The 23,764-nt window shown below is 41.7% G+C and overlaps 1 protein-coding gene across 3 annotated transcripts in view; it reads right to left on the bottom strand.

Annotated features, from left to right (window-relative positions):
- Positions 1-1,839: 1,839 nt before the first annotated feature.
- TKT (transketolase) overlaps positions 1,840-23,764 on the bottom strand; it is a 28,777-nt gene continuing 6,852 nt past the window's right edge. For 2 of the 3 annotated variants that reach the window (XM_050904934.1, XM_050904933.1), the window contains 11 exons: positions 22,356-22,453; positions 20,489-20,680; positions 19,536-19,654; positions 17,611-17,804; positions 16,833-16,997; positions 15,400-15,556; positions 8,800-8,930; positions 7,355-7,438; positions 7,084-7,177; positions 5,272-5,394; positions 1,840-2,136 (listed from right to left, as the gene is read on the bottom strand). In XM_050904934.1, the coding sequence (XP_050760891.1) occupies positions 1,949-2,136; positions 5,272-5,394; positions 7,084-7,177; positions 7,355-7,438; positions 8,800-8,930; positions 15,400-15,556; positions 16,833-16,997; positions 17,611-17,804; positions 19,536-19,654; positions 20,489-20,680; positions 22,356-22,453 (1,545 nt within the window). In that variant the 3' untranslated portion in view covers positions 1,840-1,948. Of the gene's footprint in view, positions 2,137-5,271; positions 5,395-7,083; positions 7,178-7,354; positions 7,439-8,799; positions 8,931-15,399; positions 15,557-16,832; positions 16,998-17,610; positions 17,805-19,535; positions 19,655-20,488; positions 20,681-22,355; positions 22,454-23,119; positions 23,234-23,764 lie in introns of all 3 variants that reach the window. The other variant, XM_050904932.1, reaches the window with a different exon arrangement.

The following is a 23,764-nucleotide window of genomic DNA, read 5'->3' as shown; positions in this document are numbered from 1 at the left end:
TTTATAGGGACATTACACTTTTTATATATGTAGGGCTAATGCAATCATAGGCAGACTGCAAAAAAAGGGGATACCTTTAAATTTTTAGTAAAAAGGTAAGGTCGTCATACCTATAGAAGGATGAAGGCATCAAGTCAGACAGAGCCGTAAAACATGAAATATGTAAAGACATGTAGATCTCAAAAGCCATTAGCCCAAACAGCCCAGAGTTTGAGAAGCAATTTCAAGCCTTGCTCAGAAAATTACAACACTTACTTTTTAGTTGTACTTAAACTTTAAGCACCGGTGTTGATCATTCTTGTGTGTTGCAGTTCCATTTGCACATCCAGACATATCAGCAACTGCATGCAGGCCCGTACCAACACAGCACAGCAGTTACGTAACACGTCAGGGGTTAAATTAAGCAATAAGGATGAATACAAGTTATTTTGCAATATTTATATTCTCATTTACATATACTATTTACATGTCTTTGTAGAAATAGCCTGTCATACCAAAATACTGTCTATTTTGTGTTGTTAGTCTGCAAATAAAGTCTTGCTCAGACCAGCGTAGCGTTGTTAAAGTCAAATGGCTTTTGGGTGAACTGAAAACTATGCGTAGTCACCCTGCTCTGATGAAAATTGCTTTTTTTAGTTTCCTCTGCTGTATACATCTTTCTGAAAGGTAATTTGTGGAATAGTCAGGCTGCGAAACAGGTTTTAGTACTAAATATGTTTTCAAATTTGGTACTCTGCAGTCAACAAAATATATTTTTTTTTTTAAACAAAAGCTGCTTAAGGGTAAAATAAGCAAAACATTTAAAAATAGCAAATCATTTAAAAATCGCCCAGTGGAACCCATTGTGTGAGATGAGCAGCTCACCCAACTTAGAGCAGCTCACATGAGAAGAGTCAGTTCTATAGAAAAAAGCAACTTACACGTTCAGCTGCATCCCCTCGGGTATCTGGGAATTTCCTGCTGTTCTTTCAGATCCTTCTTCTTGAGTCTGTCTCAGCATTTCAGACATTCCTGCCTCTTGCCCAACAGCAGCAATGCTCTCATTCTGGTCTCACGCATCGCCCTTGCTGCAGCACTGGCCAAGCACTCAAAAATACAAGTTCCTACACGGAGTTTCAACCTCCTTAAATGAGCTCGTGCTCCCTGAGCGACCATGCTGCAAGTCCAGCAAGTCCCTCCTGAGCCGCGGCTCATCACTCACTCACTCCCACAGCTCTGCTGGGCCTCCACCTCCCCGTTGGCTGCCCAGGGCCCGGCACATCTCCTTCCACTTCGACATTATCCAGCACATCGGGTGCTTCCTTCTTGTCTTTGGTTTTAAATGGCTGGGGGGCAATGCAGAGAGGAACTGAAGCAGAGGCACTAGCCACCCTCCTCCGGCAATACATGCTCCTGCTTTTCACTATCCAACGCCGAACCCTTCTGCCCAGAAGAGGGGCTAGTGAACTCTTCTGGCAGCGAGGGAAGAACTCTGTTTTCGCCAAACTCCCTTCGAGACAGGATTTTCATCTTCCGCAGTAAGTTGGACCAAACATCGAACAATAGATCCTTGATTCACTCCAGGCTACAATGCCCAACGTCTATTTCCCTGCTGAAGCACAGCCCACTCAGACCTTCAGTGAGCACCCAACCACTCCAACGCCAGAGCTCACAGTAGGCAAGGTTAGCTGCAAAGCAGAAAATGCTCCTGCTATGCAGCAGGCAGACAAAGGGCTGCTGCCCACAAATCGTTAAGTAACCTGAAGGTTTTTCAATGACTGAAAGCATTCAGATATTACCCCACTGCACAAAACCCCACAGAGAAAAAAAAAAGAGATTAAAACCCATAAGGTTTTTTTAAGCTGGTATTTTTATTAGAACTCTCTACATAAAGCACCTTTGCCTGCCTTAAACTTACAGTAATTCTCTGAACACTGCTTTTCTGTAACACAGCACAAGATGCTTCAAACTACTCCGCATTTCTTGATTTGGACGCTGCCACCTTAACAGCTTGCACAATGGCATCTTTATCAATGCCAAACATCTTCAGGAGCTCAGCTGACTTCCCGCTGCGTGGTACGTGAGATACAGCCAAGCGATTGACTGTGATACCAGGCTCACCCACTACTGCAGCGCACACTGCTTCTCCAATGCCACCTATGAAAAAAGTCAAACACGACATACGTCTGTATGTTTCAACGGGCAACATACAGATTGCATGTATATCTGATCCAAAGGTCCATGCAAGTTAAATCCTCAATTCACATGCTTATGAGAAACACCAATCACAATATATGTCTGAGTTGCCCATTTGTGAAATGAAAACAATTCCCTATTTCAAAGGCATTCTGAGGACAACCAGCCTGACATTTCTGAAGTACTTACAAATTGGCAGTAAGAAACACAAACCTCTAAAGGGCACAGAACTGTCAGGAAGCCCTCACCACTTCAGCATCATCAGCCACCGAGAGCCAGGTTTAAAAATATATTTAGACTGAGGAGTATTTACAAGTGTACTTAACGCACTGAAAGTCTTAATTCCCACCAATCTCAACAGCATTTAAAAGCTCCATCCTTTCACAATGCCTGTACATGCCGCTAGGCACCTCTCTGTGTTATGTAACACGTTCACAGCCTTTGCTTAGAGCTTAGCTCAGACTGAATCACTATCAGTCACAGGGACAAAGGATGCAACGGGGAACTGCGTGGCGGCACGAGAGACACTGGAAGCAGAAGTACTAGGGAAGAAGAAAACACAGGACTAGCGTCAAGAGTGTGTGCTCTGAGACCTGGGAGGAGACACCTCGCTGCTGCAATTCAGTTAGGGTGTATCCAGGAACCCAGGGCTTTTCACAGCTCCGGGCATGGTCTGATTTAACCAGTCAAACTCAGCCTCCAGCCAGAGGCACCTCCATGGAGGCAGCTGGTACGATCAGCCTGATGTGGGCTTGCAATGCATTCAGGCTTGTGATGCGTGTACGCTTGACCTTCCTCGATTGCATCACACAGAGAAAGCTGTGCCAGTGTAAATCGCATGTTCATCACCTCAGAGTGTGATGATTTTGCCATCTTGCAAATCTGCAGTAAAATATTTGTCCAGAGTTGAAAGATAAGCTAGAAAATGATGAGGCTCAGTTATGCTATGACCATCCATAGCCTGGGAAAAAAGTATGGTGTAACCAGCACTTATGGTAATACCAGATCACTTCAGAAACCTGGCAAGAGTGATGTTTCACCTTAAAGTAGGATAATATTCTCATAACATCTACTAATTTCTATTAGTAGGTACCTACAATATCTACCAATGCCATAGTTCACAGCTGCCCCTCTGCTAATTTCTCCATCTCCCCTGAAGAGGAGCAAGCCTGACATGCAACTCACAACAGCTGCTCTCTGTTTGCCTATGGTCTCATCTTCACGGGACATGTTTGCACAGGCAAGCCCCTGAAAACCTGTGCGAACAAGACATGTCAGAGAGCGAGCGGCAGCAGATTATGGAGTTAACTTCAGTTGGCAGCCGGTCACAAGTGGTGTTCCCTGGGCTCAGTACTGGGGCCAGTTTTGTTCAATATCTTTGTCAATGATCTGGACGAAGGGATCGAGTGCACCCTCAGTAAGTTTGCAGACAACACCAAATTGGGCAGGAATGTTGATCTGCTTGAGGGTAGGAAGGCTCTACAGAGGGATCTGGACAGGCTGGATCGATGGGCCAAGGCCAATTGTATGGGGTTCAACAAGGCTAAGTGCCGGGTCCTGCACTTGGGTCACAACAACCCCATGCAACGCTACAGGCTTGGGGAAGAGTGGCTGGAAAGCTGCCCGGCGGAAGAGGACCTGGGGGTGTTGGTCGACAGCCGGCTGAATATGAGCCAGCAGCGTGCCCAGGTGGCCAAGAAGGCCAAGACCATCCTGGCTTGTATCAGAAATAGTGTGGCCAGCAGGACCAGGGAAGTGATTGCCCCCCTGTACTCGGCACTGGTGAGGCCACACCTCAAATACTGTGTTCAGTTTTGGGCCCCTCGCTACAAGACAGACATGGAAGTGCTGGAGTGTGTCCAAAGAAGAGCAACGAAGATGGTGAAGGGTCTAGAGCCCAAGTCTTATGAGGAGCGGCTGAGGGAACTAGGGTGGTTTAGTCTGGAGAAAAGGAGGCTCAGGGGAGACCTTATCACTCTCTACAGCTACCCGAAAGGAGGTTGTAGTGAGGTGGGTGTTGGTCTCTTCTCCCAAGTAACAAGCGATAGGATGAGAGGAAACGGCCTCCAGTTGCGCCAGGGGAGGTTTAGATTGGATATTAGGAAAAATTTCTTCACCGAAAGGTTTATCGAGCATTGGAACAGGCTGCCCAGGGAAGTGGTTGAGTCACCATCCCTGGAGGTATTTAAAATATGTGTAGACGTGGCACTCAGGGACATGGTTTAGTGGTGGACTTGGCCGTGTTAGGTTAGTGGTTGGACTCAATGATCTTAAGGGTCTTTTCCAACCTAAATGATTCTGTGATTCTAAATAAAATCCTGGCACAGAAGCTGGGAGAGTCTTATAGACTACACTGCTTCTCCCAAGAAGCATTTTATCTTAAGATTTACTTCGGAATCATCTTAGAAATTCCTTCTGGCATGCATCATGCACTTTTTACCCTAGCTTAAGAACACTACCACATACCAGCAACAGATGCTGAAATGGCCTCTAAGCAGGTGAAATGAAGGAACAAAAAAGAGTCCAGTGAGGATATAAAGTGCTCTGGCTCTTCACAGGCCCTGATCTGCTCTTTTATAGTAGTGGAGAACAAAGAGGAATTTATCCCAGAGTGACTGCGGAAACTGCCAAAACCATCTGATTTCAAGCAACCTGGAATCAAGCTTTTGGACACAGGGAAAACTTAAGAAGCCTCCACAGCAAAGGTCTCTCTTGCAATTTAACAAACTGCAGAGCAGCTGCTGTAAAGCCATTCTGAGAACATTCTGTGCAGAGTCATTGCACCGCAGCAGGAATTTACAATTTCACTGGGCACAAATGAATCAAGACTTCGCTTGGACCAAGCATACAGAAGGGCACACAAGGCCAAGTTAATCAGAAAGGCAGCCCTGATTAACCCATTCTATCTTGGGAAACTTTCAACCCTCAGTGTCATCTTATAATCGTAAGAGCAATGAAAAAGGCTGAAACCTCTCTTTTGCTTTAACTGAACGACAGCATCAGGTCCCATACTTCTCTCTCAGGTCAGGAGAAGCTGTGAGCTTCCAACCCCTGGGGAACAACTGTGTGGGCTGTGACCTCCTGGACCCAGCTCACCTTCATGGTAATGGTCCTCAACAGTGATGATTCTGCCCTTGGTCGCTCTTGCATTTTCAAGTATTGTCTTCTTATCCAGGGGCTTTATAGTGAAGGGATCAATCACACGGATGAAGATTTTTTCTGCAGAAATAGAATGAAATGATTTGCAACATGAATTTGGAGAATGCAAGACAATGCAAGTAGTACAGGCAGCCCTGTGATCTTTTAGAGCCATTACAAAACTGTCTACACTAACTCCCAGGTATCTGTGGCTATGGCTTGTCTACCACAGAACTCAACCAACCCTAATTTTTGTATGTATTCTTTCTTCATGCACCTTGTGAGACAGTAATATCCATCCATTCCACAGACAAAACTCTTGAGGCAGAAAAGCCTTGGATAAGTGACTTAAGGTCACTAGGAGTGCCCATCAGCAAAACAGTAGTCTAACTGGCCTTCCCACACGTAAGAGCAGAATCTAGTCACCAGGAAATCCTTCTTATTCAGACTGTCAATCACAATTTTTTCCCCCAGATCTTTATTTTACCTTTAACTTTATTGTCAAGACAAGCACAATTTCCTCCTACTTCTTTGGTCTGGAGGCATTCTGAATTCTTCATTGCAGGCTGCCCACCTATCAGGTATGCCGGTTTGAACTGCCCCAGACCTGACTGTGGTGCCTTAAGGCTGGCATTAAAACCAGAATTTGTCCTGTCATCATAAGGCAGGCCCAGATTGCTTGTTAAAGCTACGTACAAATGGTGATTGTTTATAAAGAAAAGCAAATTACATAAGGTTTTGTCTGATCTTGGCTAGCTGAACACTGAGTCAACTCTTATCATACATAAAGAAGCCCTATGTTATGTTGACAGTTTTGTGACTGAAGGCTCAGTGGTCAATATATTTTAGGTATTAGACACTGCCTCTACACTAAGGAATTCCCTCTTCATAGCTGGTTATCCACACTTCAAGATCAGCAGAGCATCGCAAAGCATGGTAAAGGCAGAAAAATAACAATAGTTCTGAAAATACAACTTTCACAATGTCCTAAGCCTGATGGCTCAAGGTCATGACAAAATATCTGTCCACCTAGATACAGCATACAAAGCTACCCGTAAGCCACAGGCAGCATTAGTTATATTATCTATCACTATTTGTAATCTCTTCCTGGGCACAGGCTACTGACTCAGATGAATTTTTCATGGTTTCTTTCTCATTTCATTGAAGGATTTTTATCTTCGCTGTGAGATGTCAGTGCATTTGAGCACTATCACAGAATTATTACCTCCCACGCTCGTTAAAAGTTGATACATTCATTCAAAAAAAACAAGTTAGCAGTGAACCATATCTACACAAAGGCACTGCATATCAACAGCATTGTGTAAGAGCGCACACAGTTGCTGCGGCTCAGCTGACAAGCTGTATTTTGTTCACTGGCCCCAGCCTGATGGCATTCTATTGTGTTGGTACCCTAGCCCGCCCAGACAATATGCCAGGGAAGGATCACTCCTGCTTCTTACACACTTCCTCTAAGATTCTGCCTGCAGGGCACTTTCAGACAGATTAGCAATTCTAAGGAGACTTTGATCTTATCAGTTTGGCAATTTTCATGGCTACAAATACTGCTAAGGTAACTAAAACCTACTCAGGCAAGATTGGCAGATATATACTATGTTGCACTGTATCAGCTTAACAGGTGACTAGCTGTCTGTAACATTTTAATTAATGTTTACCAGTACAAAGAGTGAGCAGTTAGCATGAGTGGTATTGATTTCTCTGCTGTGTTAAGTGATAAAAAAGGGAAAAAACCCAACCCCATAATCTGATCACCTTTTCTCAGCTGCTCTGCTGCAGCCAGAGCCTCATGCAGAGTGACTCCTGCTCCGATCACAGTCACTTGGTCATCCTTACTCTTCAGAACCACCTGCAAGATAATGTTTCCATGTATTTTTAACAATAAATCTTACTGATATTTCTAACATTTCTGGAGATTTTATTAAAAAGATCAAATCTTTGGCACTGGAATGCTTTACAGGGAAAAGGGCTTTTACAAGAGGAACTTTGCATATTTTTTCTGATTGTTTATCTGGGCAATATTTACCTTTGCCTGTCCAATATGGAAGTCCTCATTGTTGTTGTAAATGACAGGATTTTCAGGACGACTAGTTCTTATGAAACAAATGCCCTGTTTCCGAAGTAAACATGTTGTAAGTTACAAAACCAGAAAGGTGTTGACATTCTAGTTTGTAAATCCTATGAAAAAAATACAGCAAAACAACTTTTTCTATTTGTCTGGTTTTCACCCTTCTATGTTATCTCTGGTTCTCCTGAGTAAAATCCCCCGCCTCAATTCCCATTAGTCCTTTTTCAATAGCTGTTGTTTCAGACACTACAGTAAAGTTAACCTCTTCTTAGAGCACGCTGATAACTTAGATTTTCTTTCTGATTCCAAGACATTTATTTCTCTTTTGTTGTCTTGTGGAAATGGAGAATCCTACTCAAGTTAATTAGAATCTTAGAACTTTGCCATACATGTGCAAATTTTACTCTAGTGACTTTAAAGCAAAAGAAGAAATGCTCAGGTGAAAGCAAGGAAAAATGCTTTCCATCAGTTAACGTTCAGATGCCCTTCCAAAAGAAGTAACAAACCAGTACTTAAATCTAATCTCTCCCTCACACTACCTTACACTCCTTTCCCTCCCCCTCCCCCATCTTTTTTTCACAAACCACTCATCACATTTGTTACATACCAAATTTCCACACTCCTTCACTTAAAAGCCGTACTAGCAAGATTGAAAATTTTCAGACTATTTGCTCCTTTCTCAAGGTAAACTCCTATGGCAGCCAAAAGAAGTACCAATCAAGGAGCTGATCCGATCCAATGCTACCAATGACGTTTGACCATTACTATGTCAAATTAGCTGAAGGTAAGAGAGATCAGAAACTCTGTTACAGCCACATGGGAAGTCTTAGTGGTCTTCAGCCACAGTCCAATTTAACTGCAATCCATCATTGGCAACATAGGAGCAAAAGACGACCAGTGAGACTGTCAACTAGTATAAACACCAGCTCTCAGTAACTCCAAAAGATGTAGACTGTCTTAGACTAATAGATGACCTGACTCCTGAGCTTTCACGTACAGGCACTTGATGATCAAAATCCTCAAGATAAATTTATCTTTCCATATCCGGCTTCAATTTTGACCCCAGAGATATCATACTAGGAGCGTACTTTCTGTAAGTTTGCTAAAGACCCACAAGAGTTACACTTGCCCTTATTTCTGAGTCGATTTAGACCCAAACTGCAATCACTGTGTAATGATTTACAACTCCCCAAATCTGGCCCACAGCATTCATGCCTGTTCATTCTGCACTAGCCTGGACAGAATGTCTGCAACCTTGCCATGCAAAGAAAACATCTCACTGCCACGCTGGAGCCTTTGGAAGAATTTATGTGGGTAGAGACATGCAGGAAACATGCCAGAAGCAACAAAAGTAGTAAAAAAAAGAAAATTGTTCTCTGGCTCAGAAACACTGCGATGCAAACCTTGGTGTTGGCAGCTATTTCCACTGCTTTTTCAGTGGCTACAGCGTCGCTAGGGTAAAACACAGTGGCACCGGGAACAGCCCGGAACATGCACAGATCCTCCAGTCCCATCTGAGATGGCCCATCCTCACCTAAAAGAATTAAACCAGGGTTACAAAAGAGTTAAGTGCACATTTTTGACAATCACTCAACAGAGCAGTGAGGTTCAATGTAAACCAGGGGGGAAAAAAAAAAAAAAAGTATAAAATCAGGCACACACAGGACATGCAAGTCTACCTGCTTGAGAAAAGAATCATCTTCTCCTCAAACTCGGAACCATCTAAACAGTAAATAAAGATAGAAAAAGACTAAAAAGAAAGAGAACTGGAGTTAAAAAGAAAAAACAGAAAATAAAGTACAACAGTAAAACAACACAAAAGGAAGACAACCAAAGTAGGAAGGGTACAGGTACATAAAGAGGGTCACAAGATATCTGAGCATCTTCAGATTTATGTGTATTGAGGCTGCACGAGCAAAGTTTATACTTGTCAATAGTGTTCCTCTAGATTTAAACTGCTAGAAATGTGAAAGGAGGATTGCACGGGTTCCATCAGAAATGGAGAGTGCACTTGGTACAACTACTCTCAAATTCTTAGGCTCATTTCAAGACAAAATGAAAGGTATGTATTTTTCAATACTATAAAAAGTCTTTTAAAGAGCAATAGGGCACCCGTGTTGTTAATTTAACAACTCAAGTGCCTTATGGCATAAACTACAGATCTATAAAAAAGAATCGTTAGCCAGAACATGTGCTGGATGCCATGACTTTCCACAGTTAAAGAAACAACCACCACAACACACCCCGCCCCCAATGACTTTATGTAACGGTGCTTTGGAACAGTGCCATTCCCAAACTAACCACACAAAGAGTTCTGAATCCAGTCATGTCACAGCGTGCAGAGCAGAAGGAGGGCAATAAGCCTTCCCACATGCACCCACCACCTGTTACTCAAGAAGGAGGAGTTCACACGGAAGGAGGAGAGTATTTTCCCAAGAGCAGCACAAAACTCTGAAGAACTTTAAACACGTTAAAGAAATCAATCATTGAACTCTGCCACCATACATTACTAATAAAGTAAGCACGAAGCAGGAAAAGAACACGTCTCGCCTTTCAGTCATGACATGAAAAAAATTCTCAACATCACAGTTTCTAAATCTGTATGCACTCTGACTGAATGAGTGGGATCTCAGTGGGCATTTTCCTTTCCTAAAATGCACCCACACAATGTATACATAGAAGAAAAGTGAAATTATGAAGAACAGAATTAAAAGGTACCTGAATCAGAATCTTACCCAAGGTAAAAGAGAGTACTCATGCTTGTCCTGCTTTTGCTAACGTGGTGCCAATAATACCAGCATTCACAGTTCATACTAGTAATTTACAGACTAGCACTAAGTTGAGTTCAGCCCCAAGTGCATCTTTACAAAAACTCCAATTTATGTGGTTTTAGAGTAACGCAGATCAAAAGAGAGTAATTTTCAATTACATCTGCAAAACCTACACTTACTTATAACTTAATAAAAAAATGTGAGGGCTTAATATGAACAGTATCAAATGTCTAGAATATAAAACTGGTTGTCTAAACAACTGATATTTCTATTTTTGACACATGTACACTATGATTTCTTTCCCTCTATGTTCAGTTTGGAAAATACAGATTTTCCATCATTTTCTTATGACCTCAAAAACATATTTAATGTTTCATTAGATGTTTTGGTCCATCAGCAACTATTAGTCTAGGAGTGAACTTATACTAAGTTCAGCAGGTCATTGTGATAGTTATTTCTCATAAATTTAAGGGGTCCAAATGTCAACGCAGCAGAAGCCCAGGTCTACCTAGAATTGCATACATAAAACTTCAATTTTCACTACAGATCCAGTTAGGATTCTGAATTCTATGCAGGCCCAAAGTTCTAGCAGGAAGTACACTTAAATCATACCCTTCCATTTAAAATTGAATTTTCTAACTGCTAAAGGATTTCTCTGAATTACTTTCTTTTACAACTCGGTTGCAAAACTTTGCGTTCAAATTCCTTTTTGAAAATCAGAGTTGAGGCCTGAATCAGATTTGTAACTCAAACAACTTTATAAATCTAAGTATGCACTTCACAATCACAGCTCCCAGCAGAACATTTCAAGTGCTGAAAACTGAAACTTGGAAGTGTAGTTCTAGGAGACAAGTCACGTAACCCAAAGAAGTTTTATCTTCTTAAATGAGCAAAGACCAAAGCTAATTGGCTTTTGCACCAACACCTTTTGCTGCTTGCTAAAAGACTTAAACTGGATTGAACTAGACTACGATGAGGTGGGACGACTGATTTTAAAAAGAAAAGAGGCTTGTAATAGAATCCCTCCCTTAATGACATACACAAGCCATAATCTGATACCCTCTACTTACAGTCTCCACTACTAAAGCATACTCTGTACCACTGCAAGTTAAGCTTGAGGTTCTGGATGAGACTACACACCTTTATGAAGCATCTTTAAACCTTTAAAGCTTTACCAATATTACAGGTCAAACTACCTATTTTGCTTTAAACAAAAAAACCCCAACCCTCCTCCAAACCATACTGCTAGCCAAAACTATTAAATCAACTGAAAAACTGATGTATGCAGAGCGCCTTAATTTACTACCAGTCAGCTCTCCCTCCCTTTCTTTTCCCCTATAAATACCTAGTAGTTTTTCAAGCATGAATGTCTGCTGGCATTTTCCTTCTTGGTATGCAAGTCTGCTCCTGTTTTCATGGGTGATGTCTATGCATTTCATTAAAAAAACCCCCAAACCTCCCTTCCTCCCTCAAACCAAAATCAAAACCCAGTACGATCTGACACGTACCAAACAGTTATGATGGGAAGCAAAGACCAGAGAAGGTACTGCTGCTCTGAGACGTGCTGGCCACACTGCAGCATGCTTGAAGTTTTACGGAGGGGAGCCACAGGCTCCTGAGGTAATAGGAGCCAACAGGGAAACACCAGTGAAATACCTCAAAGGAATTGAGGGCTGTTCCTCTAAGGTGACACAGCTGACAGCCCAGCTGAAGTGCCTCTACACCAATGCATGCAGCATGGGCAACAAACAGGAGGAGCTGGAAGCCACCATGCTGCTAGAGAGCTACGACCTAGTTGCCATTACTGAAACTTGGTGGGATGAATCCCATGACTGGAGTGCAGCTATCGATGGCTACAGGCTGTTCAGAAGGGACAGGCAAGGAAGGAGGGGCGGAGACGTTGCCCTCTACATCAAGAGATGGATAGAGTGTGAAAAGCTATCTCTGAAGAACAGCCACGAGCATGAAGAACAGCCACGAGCAGGTTGAAAGCTTATGGGTAAGAACCAGAGACCGAGGCAACGAAGGGAACCTTGTGGCTGGTGTCTACCACAGGCCACCTGATCAAGGGGAGCCTATTGACGAAGCCTTCTTTCTCCAACTACAGGAGGCATCGCGCTCACAGGCTCTCGTCCTGCTGGGGGACTTCAACCACCCCAACATCCGCTGGAAAAGTAGCACGGCAAGCTGTAGGCAATCCAGGAGACTCCTGGAATGCATTGAGGATAACTTCTTAAGCCAGGTAACAGACAGCCCTGTCAGAGGGGATGCAATACTGGACCTGTTGGTCACTGACGCAAGTGAGCTAATCGGTGACGTCAAGATTGGAGGCAGCCTGAGCTGCAGTGATCATGCACTGGTGGAGTTTGCAGTCCTGAGGGATATGGGTCAGGTGAAGAGTAAAAGTCAGGACCCTGAATTTTAGGAAAGCAAACTTCCAGCTCTTCAAGGAGTTAGTCAATAGGACTCCCTGGGAAACTGCCCTCAGGGACAAGGGAGCAGAACAGAGCTGGCAGATCTTTAAGTATGCTTTCCATAGAGTGCACGAGCTCTCAGTCCCCAGGTGTAAGAAATCAGGAAAGGAAGGCAAGAGACCAGCAGGGATGAGTCAAGACCTGCTGGCCAAACTAAAGGGCAAGAAGGAAATGCACAGGCAGTGGAAGCAGGGACAGGTATCCTGGGAAAAGTATAGGGACACTGCCTGGTTGTGTAGGGATGGGGTCAGGAAGGCCAAAGCGCAGCTGGAGCTGAACCTGGCAAGGGATGCAAAGAATAATAAGAAGGGCTTCTACAGGTATGTCAGCCAGAAAAGGAAGGTCAAAGAAAGTGTACCCCCCATGATGAGCAAGACTGGCAAACTGGTAACAACAGATGAAGAGAAGGCTGAGGTACTCAACAACTTTTTTGCCTCAGTCTTCACTGGCAATCTCTCTTCCCACACCTCTCGAGTGGATGGACTGCAAGACAGGGACTGGGGGAGCAAAGTCCCTCCCACTGTAAGAGAAGATCAGGTTTGTGACCCCCTGAAGAACCTGAACATATATAAGTCTATGGGACCTGACGAGATGCATCCCAGAGTCCTGAGGGAATTGGCTGATGTAGTTACCAAGCCACTCTCCGTGATATTTGAAAAGTCATGGCAGTCAGGTGAAGTCCCTGGTGACTGGAAAAAGGGAAACACTGCACCCGTTTCTAAAAAGGGTAGAAAGAAGGACCCTGGGAACTACCAACCTGTCAGCCTCCCCTCTGTGCCTGGGAAGATCATGAAATAGATCCTCCTAGAAGCTATGCTAAGGCACATGGAGGACAGGGAGGTGATTCGAGACAGCCAGCATGGCTTCACCACGGGCAAGTCCTGCCTGACCAACCTAGTGGCCTTCTATGATGGAGTGACTACATCAGTGGACAAGGGAAGAGCTACGGATGTCATCTATCTGGACTTCTGTAAGGCCTCTGACACGGTCCCCTGCAACGTCCTTCTCTCTAAATTGGAGAGATATGGATTTGATGGGTGGACTGTTCAGTGGATGAGGAATTCGTTGGATGGCCACATCCAGAGGGTAGCAGTCAACGGCTCAATGTCCAGATGGAGATCGGCGACAAGTGGTGTCCTCACGGGTCTGTATTGGGACCAGTACTGTTTAATATCTTCATCAATGACATTGACAGTGGGATCGAGTGCATCCTCAGCAAGCTTGCAGACGACACCAAGCTGAGTGGTGCGGCTGACACGCCTGAGGGACGGGATGCCATCCAGAGGGCCCATGTGAACCTCATGAACTTCAACAAGGCCAAGTGCAAGGTCCTGCACATGGATTGGGGCAACCCCCGGTATCAATACAGGCTGGGGGATGAAGGGATTGAGAGCAGCCCTGCGGAGAAGGACTTGGGGGTACTGGTGGATGAAAAGCTGGACATGAGCCAACAATGTGCGCTCGCAGCCCACAAGGCCAAACATATCCTGGGCTGCAGCCAAAGAAGTGTGGCCAGCAGGTCAAGGGAGGTGATTATGCCTCTCTACTCCGCTCTCGTGAGACCCCACCTGGAGTACTGCATTCAGCTCTGGAGCCCTCAGCACAGAAAAGACATGGACCTGTTGGAGGGGGTCCAGAGGAGGGCCACGAAGATGATCAGAGGGCTGGAGCACCTCTCCTATGAAGACAGGCTGAGTGAGTTGGGGTTGTTCAGCCTGGAGAAGAGAAGGCTCCGGGGAGACCTTATAGCAGCCTTCCAGTACCTAAAGGGGGCTTAGAAGAAAGATGGGGACAAACTTTTTGGTAGGGCCCGTTGCGATAGGACAAGGGGTAATTGTTTCAAACTAAAATAGGGTAGATTTAGACTAGATATAAGGAAGACATTTTTTACAATGAGGGTGGTGAAACACTGGAACAGGTTGCCCAGAGAGGTGGTAGATGCCCCACCCCTGGAAACATTCAGGGTCAAGTTGGATGGGGCTCTGAGCAACCTGATCTAGTTGAAGATGTCCCTGCTCATTGCAGGGGGGTTGGACTAGATGACCTTTAAAGGTCCCTTCCAATCCAAACTATTCTACGAATCTATGATTCAATTTCCTGAATTACATAACAGCATCACAGTTCCCGTTTCCTTAGTACTTTGAGGTTTTGGGTTTTTTTAATCAACATGTTAACTGCTCCAGTAGTAAGAAATACTGAGATAAGTTGAAGCAATTATTTCAAGTCGGTGACCTTCAAAGGCATAATAAAACAAAAATATTTATCCCTTGTAAAGTGTTTTTGAGATTGGTGGACAAGAGCATCTGTGCAAGAATAAGTATCATTAGTTTCTCATTTTAGGGACTGGGAAACAAAGGTACAGTAAGCACATGACTATTCGCACCACAGAGGACGTCATCTGCAAAGATGGAAAGGAACCTAAGCTCCTCACTTTCAATCCAATCCCTTTATATCACTCCATACTTGTAGAGTAGAAAAGCTTGTAGGGAAAAGTCCTATTTTTATCAGGCCAAACTGATAAAAGAAAAAAAGCAGATGAGCTGATGAAAGCTTGAAATCTTACTCGTTCTTTCTAAATACAACAATGTGTCTGATAAAAGTGAATTGCAAATACGACTTCTTCCTATAAATGGTGCCACTGTTATACCATCACAGCTATATTACCGATTGTCTCCACAAAGCATTATCACTTTGACTACTAGACACTTATCACTAAATGGATGGGAACTGCTGACAAATAAGCCAAGGCTGCCCTTACCAATAGAAACACCACAGTGCGACCCACAGAGATTGATGTTACTCTCGGAGATGGCAGCCATACGGATCTGGTCAAACGCCCGTGTGAAGAAGGTAGCAAAGGTGCTGGCAAAAGCAACAGTTCTGTCACGAGTGGCACAACCAACTGCAACGCTCACCTGAAAAGAGGGAGATTGTACAAGAACAGTGAATTCCTCATTTATCGATTGTTTCCAAGAGATCATCTGTGGGACTTCATACCGTAAAACTTTAGCAAGAAGCTCTCAATGCAGATTAAAAATCTCTGTCCAGTCCTGCTCCTAATTGTTGGCCTTTCCAAAAAGGAAAGGAGGCAACTCACTCTCCCAGTGTCTATCCTCCAGCATCTCCTCTGCTCCTTGCCCGAACTGCTAGCTGTTATTGTTGATCCTTACTGGCAGCTTCTTTTCCTTATCTGCTCCAAGCAGCCATTCACAGAGTTTTAAGACTTATCCCCTTCTTTCTTTTCCTGGATCAAAGGCTTACACTTTCAGTCCAAAGGACATGGTTTTACTATCTCCAGCAGACAAAAATTATCATTACTAAGTGGGAATGGATTTACCTGTGTTATTTGGACTGGTATTTACTAAAAGGGCCCTTCTTCAGCAAGATGGAAATTAGAACAAGGTCCTTAAATTGTTTATTGCTACAATTACCCATACATTGATTTTATACAGAAATTGGGCTGCTCTTCATGGCAAATTTCTCCTAAGCTGATGTAAATCCAAAATGCCTGACTCAAGCTCATGAAACTGCCCTAGTACAAAATTTGCAAGAGACAGTCCGTGGGTTCTTTGGTTATAAATCATTAAAGACAACAACAAATTTCTGCCTGAATTTGTGTCTTTAATTTCATTTGCTTCAGTGAACCCATACAGGTGGCAACCGAAGACTCAAACAGATGAGTTATGAAAATATTTTAGTCCTTTCTGTACAAATGTCATCACGCTAAATTTATTAACTGTTTCTCTGTCCTCATCTTTATACTCCAGTCTAGTGTAGAACTCATTGTCACGTTGTGACATTCCATTCCTTGTGAAGGAAAAAAAAAAAAACCCTAAAAAGTCTTCTCAGAGTTAAATCTCTACAAATCACACTGTGGAAAGTATTACTGTTGTTTTCATGTTGCCATCTCCTTGTGTTCTGCTGAAACGCACACAATATGACCACAAAAATACAAAGAAAAAAAGAGGGGGATTTAGGAAAGAATGATCAGAAGCACTCCTGTTGTATTATATTTGTAAACTTTTGCCATAGCCTAGTTTTTCCCCAAGAAGTGAGCAAGTCAAATTAAATATCCATGAATACACATATTGAAAGCAGATATTAAAACCCCACTCTCTGAAGAATCAGACTGAATGGTCTCAGATCCTCCTGTGTAATACCAGTATTTCATAAAACCAAGAGACCAGTTACCATGTTCTGTTCAGCAATGTAGCATTCAATGTAGCGACTGGGATGTTCTTTCTTAAAAAGCTCTGAGAAGGTGGAGTTCTTTGTGTCTCCATCCAAAGCAATCACTCGATCATTAGCATGGCCCAGTTTTGCAAGTGCAACACCATAAGCTTTGCGGGTAGCCCACTAGGAAAAGAAAATATAGCAGTACTGTTATAACTTTCTGTTTCTAGAAGCCTTTTTTCCCCCCCGTTTTCTTGTTTTTCCATGAGTGCATGCACATACAACTAAAAAAAAAAACCAAACCACAACCAAAACCATTTTAAATGTTAGCAGTATCAAAAGTACATATGACAACAGTGACACACAGAAGAGGAAACAAAAAAAGCAAAATACAGTGAAGCATGAGTACACACATCTGTGCTGAAATCAGCAACTCCCTACCAATCCAGCTAGGAAATTTTGAAAACCTTGGTTTCCAATCATGGAAATTCACTGAACCTCGTGGAGTTTCTTTAATTTTAAATACACATAAAATAGTTTGGATAATTGATAATGATCATGAAATGAAGAAGAGTGATTTGAGCCTTCATATTTTAATATATCCTTTCAATACCCAGTGAGTTGAATGTCTGTGTGTCACACCACAGAGGTAGGTGTTTACCAGGATACTCAAAATAAGAGAGAAGAGGTCGGTAGTTGAAATCGTGGCAAAGGATAACACAAAACCTCCTGCCATCCATTAAACAGTCTCACACTTTGAAGATATCTGACAAACAGTGAAAAAGGAAGGAAGTACCTTTTCTCCCACTTTGTAAGTTGGCGGAGATGGCATCTTAATGTTTCTAATATTTACTACAGGTGCATCTTCTTCCGGAAGGGCTGGAGAAAGCTTTTTCTTATTTTGGATTTTCTCATCTATTTCCTGAATGACTTGTTCAGCCATGTTTTTTGGAAGCGGCTTTCCATGCCAGCTTTCCTTATCTTCAACACCTGTGTATTTAGGATTACATTACAAATAAGAAAAATATAAAAACTATTTAAGTTTTTAACTGCAGATTTTACCCAGATAAAAGTGCAGTGGAGTATGACAGTCTAGTATAGTCTCACAAGGAAGAACTTCCTTATTATTCTCACTGTAAACAATTACAACAGTACTCAATTGCACTAAGACAGACATGTTAAAATACATGAGAGAAACAGTCAAATTCCATATATTCCAAACTAGTGACGAAATTCCAGCGTCTTCTACTGAAATTGTTTTTAAATTGGCACCTAAAAGACCTGGTCCATAAGTGTGGCAAGAAGTAGGCAGTAAATCAGTGTGAACAGTTAACAAGAAATTTCAACAGTTAGGCTTAAATAAACAAATTCAGCTAAGTTTCAAACAACAGTTAACCAAGCTGTCTAATTCAAACAAGACCTGACGTTTTACAGCTTTATTTTAATAGATTCTGATGACTCTTATCTTTGTGCACCCAGCACTAACAGCGAAATTACCTCTCTGACTGATATGCTGCTTTTCACTAAGTCACTAAGAATAATGAATTTTGCTTGCTTACTGAATGAAAAGGAATGAAGATATTCACTCCTGTTATTAATATTTATCTCGTCAGAAAGAAAAATTCAGACTGCTGCTAAAAGCTGTAGCTGAACAGAATCATGGCAACCCCTGACACACTGAATATGCATTTACTCCATTCTACGGATACAATGCTCAGTAGCTAGCACACATCTCACTTGCAAGAACCAAAATAATTTTCTTAGCACTAACGTCGTTGAGAAGTATAAAGAGTTTGAAAGACTTTCTGCGTGCTATTGCTCAAATGTGTAGGTACACACCTGTCCCCTAGACAATGACATTTAGGTAAGTTTCACACCACGTGAAAACTACAAAAGGATCTTAGAGGCACCATGAACTCCAAAATTCAAACAGCTGCTAACCTATGAAATAATTTCTATGGACTACTGTATCCTGTATCTCAATGAATTACACATCAGATCATATGAAATAACCTGTAGTATGACTAGGTAGCTTATGTACCACGTCTCATGCAGCTTTGTCAAAACTGTAAATGCAGCATCCCTCCTCATTTTCTATGCATTTATACTGCCTGGCTGGTAACAAGCAGACCCAGTTATCTGCAAAACAGGGAGCAGGGAGCTTCTGTGACAAAGTTACTCCCTTCTCAGAGTAGTCTCTGTGAGTCTAGGGATCAAGAGCAAGCCAAGAACATTGCCCTCTTTTGCTAGGGCAATTTTCAAGACCAACTCATATGGTCCAATGTTCCCCCTTGCCCCGGCCATCTTCCAGACTAGAAAAGACTTTTTACAGAGTAACAACTCAAGTACAGCTGACGGCAGAGGAAATCCTACTCTGCAACTGGGGATCTGTAAAAGCCCAGCCAACATGGAAGCGCACCTGGCTGGATAACGTGAAGAACTGAGAGCCACATCTTTGCCTGCTTCCAATGAAGCATCAATCTAATGTCCTCCATAAGAAAAGGCAACAAAGGAAAAAAACAACAGGGTGAAATTCTGAGATTTCAGATTGTATGGTAGTATGATCAAGTCAAAAAGCTGATAGGATACCAACCTTTTTCTAATGTATGAAACATTAAACTTCTATATTTTTTAATGATTGCACCTTTATTGCAGCACTATGTTTATTATTAACTATTATTATACATACATGTGCATGCAAAGCAATAGATGTTTTATTACCTGATATGCCTTTGCCTTTAAAAGTCTTCGCAATGATAGCCGTTGGCTGATGTTTGGCCTGGCCAAAGGCTTTGCAAAGTTCCTCCACACTGTGTCCATCAACAATGATAGCATGCCAGCTAAGAACACAAACAGATCAACTGTTTCTAGAGGGTTTTAGCATGTGACACACTCTGGTAGTTAGCAATAACAATAATGAATACTAACTTCGTTCCAATGCAGTGTCTTTTTAAGAGACCCAAAGTATGCCAGAAACATGAACTAGCATTCATTTGAGATCATAAAATATCATAGTCCCTTTTTTATAACACAAAATGAGTCACAGAGGGATTAACAGCTACTAGCAAAATTCACAGCCAACAGATAACTGTTATCCTACATTTCTTCAGACGTAGTAGCCATTTTTAATCACAAGAGCAAATCAAACATCTAGAAATCAATTAAAAAACTTACAATGAAAGTTGATTAAAATAGTAAAAATGCTCCATCAAAATTTGCACGGCTGCTATTGTATCTGACAGTTTTTTATCACGGATTTTTGCATCTACATAGAAAAATACATTTCTAAACTAAATGAAAGCCAATACACGAAGAATTCTCTTACAAGTAATGGTTTCCATGCCCTTTTTTCTGATCTACTTGTTATGACAGTACATTTGGCCACACAAACAGTCATAAAATCTGTATTTAATGTGATAAAAACTGCTTTAAGATCCTCTAACAAATTTATCTGAGTAAGCAGTCCTTTTATTTTTCCTCTAAACAAAAAATTCTGCCACTTTTAATATTCCTGCTGTACCAATAAAGACAACCAATATCAGGCATTATGAAAGACCATCTTTCTTGGTGATGGTATCCTTTAGAGCTGAAAGCTCATTTGAAAAATTCTGAAATGCAAATAAAACATACAGTTTCAAATGGGAGACTATACTGAACTTCTTTCAATCACATACCCGAAGGCTTCACAGCGTTTCTGGTAAATTTCAACATGATGCTGCAGAGGGGCAGGGTCACTTTGTCCAAGACGGTTAACATCAAATATAGCAACGAGATTATCAAGCTTGTAAAACCCAGCAAAGGCCATTGCCTCCCAAACAGAGCCTTCAGATAACTCTCCATCTCCAAGCAGACAATACACTCGATAGCTAGAAGAAGAAATTAAAAAAAAAAAAACAAACAACAAAAAACCGTTTGATGTGTAAGCACAATTAAATCAAAAGCAAAACCCCTCTAACATTTCATAGTGCGAATTCACCACTTTTTCTATCCCAAACTCAGCTCCCATTGCTCAATGCATTCACCTCTGATAACCTTACGTAACCTTAGACAAATTAAATTAAAATACTTTTGAGCTGTTACACATGAAAAAAATAAGATGAGAAATACTGTACTCCTTTTCAAACCTTTGTCTCAAAAAAAATCAGGTCTTAAGCCTCCTATTGCGAGGCTTGAATGAATAGGCCCATTAAACACTGTCACTGTGACTCAGCAAGACACTAACAATGCATGAAAGGTTACTGTCTGCTTCCTCATTCCTACCATATACTCTCTGGAAGGATGACCAATAATTTAATTTCAGGAAACTATAAATTGGGGATGAACTCAACTATGGATTAAAGCATGTTGCATAACCAAATTCAGAATTCAGGAAAAAGATAACCAGCATGATACGACTTCGTAGACTATTTCTCCAAACACGGAACATTTTTATTTAGGTAAAACTCAGTTAGCAGGAGTACTGCCTGATGTCTACAGAATTCAGCCGCTGTATTTTTCTTTTATTACCACTCTCTTTTTTTGGATGACAAAGCTTTATAAATGTTTATTACCTATTAAAATTAAAAAATAATAGTAAATTAGCCTTCAAATATATAATTTTAAAACAAAATAATCAAGATGGCTATTAGCAATTTTTTTTACTAGACGTTAAGCTATAACAGACTTTTGATCTGAATCCCACCTGCCTTCAGCTAAATCTGAACTCCTTCTACATAAGCTGCTCCCCAGTACTGCATGCAAGGCCACCTTTTTCTTCTGTCATGTAAGCACTGGTTAGATTTTTTCCACACGTAGCATCTGCCAAACTCAATTAAAATCAGCAAGTCATCTTTCACAGAAATGATTTCAAGCTAGTGAAGTGTAGGGCACATTAACTGGGCAGCCTATGCTCGAATGTACTAGAACTGTCACATAAAATATATCAACTACATCAGGCTATTTTCCTTCTCATACAGATTTGCCTTTAGACATCTACTTTTCTTGTGCACAAAACAAACTGCAGAAGCAGTCATTTTTGTCTCTATGGAGTCAAGTGCCTTTCTGATAACATTTTGAAGCCCTACTTTATGATTCAACGGTGCTATTATTGACCATAACAGTTCCTTATCTAGATACATGTTCTCCATTATTTGTCATCTGACTTTGAACAGACGCATCTCTAGTTTGCGTCTTCCTTCTAAGGGGACGTGTACCAGTCTCAAAATGGCTATCAATTACTCTCTGGAAGTTAGAGGCTGCTCCAACAACTTACTGTCTTCTCTGTTAGGAACATCACCTTGCAATGCTGTCAGGTTACAGAAGGAATACACATATGCACTAATTCTTGCGAATCTTTAAATTCTTGGTAGTTTCACTGGCAATGGCTTTGTAATTATCAGGCTAGTTATCTATCATTTTAAATCTGAATTTGCAATTAGATTTGGGAATGGAGAATAGAATAAAGGAGGGGGGGCGGGTTCCTGATTGAGATAAGAATATAATTTCTTTTCACAAATATTCCCATTGAATGCCTATAATCATGAAATATGAAGATGGAATTACCTGGCTCTGTCAAAGAATTTGCCAGTGTATGCCATTCCACATGCAGCACCAAGACCCTGACCAAGGGATCCAGTAGCCACATCAGTGAATGCTTGTCTCTGAGAATAAAAAGACAACAATTATTTTACAGTTAAGAAACAGAGGAACTAAATTCCAGTGCTAGAAGATGGTTCAACATACATAAAAATTCAGCTTCTCAGCCATAACAATATACTGCACATCCCTCCAAATCTTGCCCTGTCCCCCTTCTTTCCCTACAATGCATGTACCTTGATGATCAGCGTCACCAGCTAACTGGGCTCTCTGAGCGGGAATGGTACCTATGGCCCAGGAATTTCTCAGCTATACCTTGGATGGCAACAGTTAAGAATTGATGATTTTGTGTAAAAAAGAATCAATTGAAACAACTGGCTGGGAATGGAAAGACCAATGAGGAGACCAAACTGGATATAAACTCTTGAAATACCTCAAAGCTTCTTAAAGGATGAGAAAAGCCATGCTGGAACTTTACATAAACCTTTTTTAAATGGAAAATATTGACATACAGGACCGTAGGGGAACTTTACTACAACAATGAAGGTCATTTTTACATGCTCATTCAAACACAGACATTGATTCAGTTGTAAAGTCATAAATATCATCATCCTGCTTGTAAGTCTTTATCTTTCCTGTATGGTAGCTGGCAACCAAGAATTGCTGCAAAATACATGTACTTCCTGTTTTAGAGAAAATACCATCTTATATCAAAGGTTATGAGCACTCACTGGTACTGGGTGTCCTTCTAAGACAGAATCAATTTTCCTCAAGTTCAGTAATTCTGCTTCTTGTAGAAAGCCAGCCTCTGCCCAAACAGAATATAAAATTGGTGCTGCATGACCCTAGAGAGAAACATAAATTTTAAGCAAAGCACAAGTTTCACAATAACCTAGTATCAAGGCAAAATTCTACAAAGCTGACAAACTGTGGAATCAGGTTCTTATTTCCACTAAGAAGGCATCGAGTTATAAAACCCTTTTACAATGCAACATTCACACTGACACTTGTTTCCAAGTTCCCCATGCCCCTGCTTGGAGCACTCCAGATAGCTGACTACAGTTAAGACAGAAAGAGTGCAGCACTCTCGAGCACTATTTAGGAAGTCCTTGAGAAAATCAACATGGAAGAGTAAGAAGGTCTCTCTCAGCCATGCAGGTCCAATTCCAAAAAGTACTTTTGCTATCCAAATAAAAAACCTTGATTCAGTTTGCTTAGGTACCAGTTTCAGGAACAGACCACTGTTCACTAAACCAGTAAGCAGATGGATGAGCAAGTGTTATCCCTTTAGAACTTCTTCAACACATATGTACTCAAGGTAAGATGCAGTGAGTGACAACAGGCAAAATTTTAAGCTTTATACACTCTGATCCTTG

The sequence above is a fragment of the Gymnogyps californianus genome, chromosome 13 (genome assembly GCF_018139145.2).
Source record: "Gymnogyps californianus isolate 813 chromosome 13, ASM1813914v2, whole genome shotgun sequence".
In the NCBI taxonomy this organism is placed as follows: domain Eukaryota; kingdom Metazoa; phylum Chordata; class Aves; order Accipitriformes; family Cathartidae; genus Gymnogyps; species Gymnogyps californianus.
This window is presented reverse-complemented; position numbering and strand designations above follow the sequence as displayed.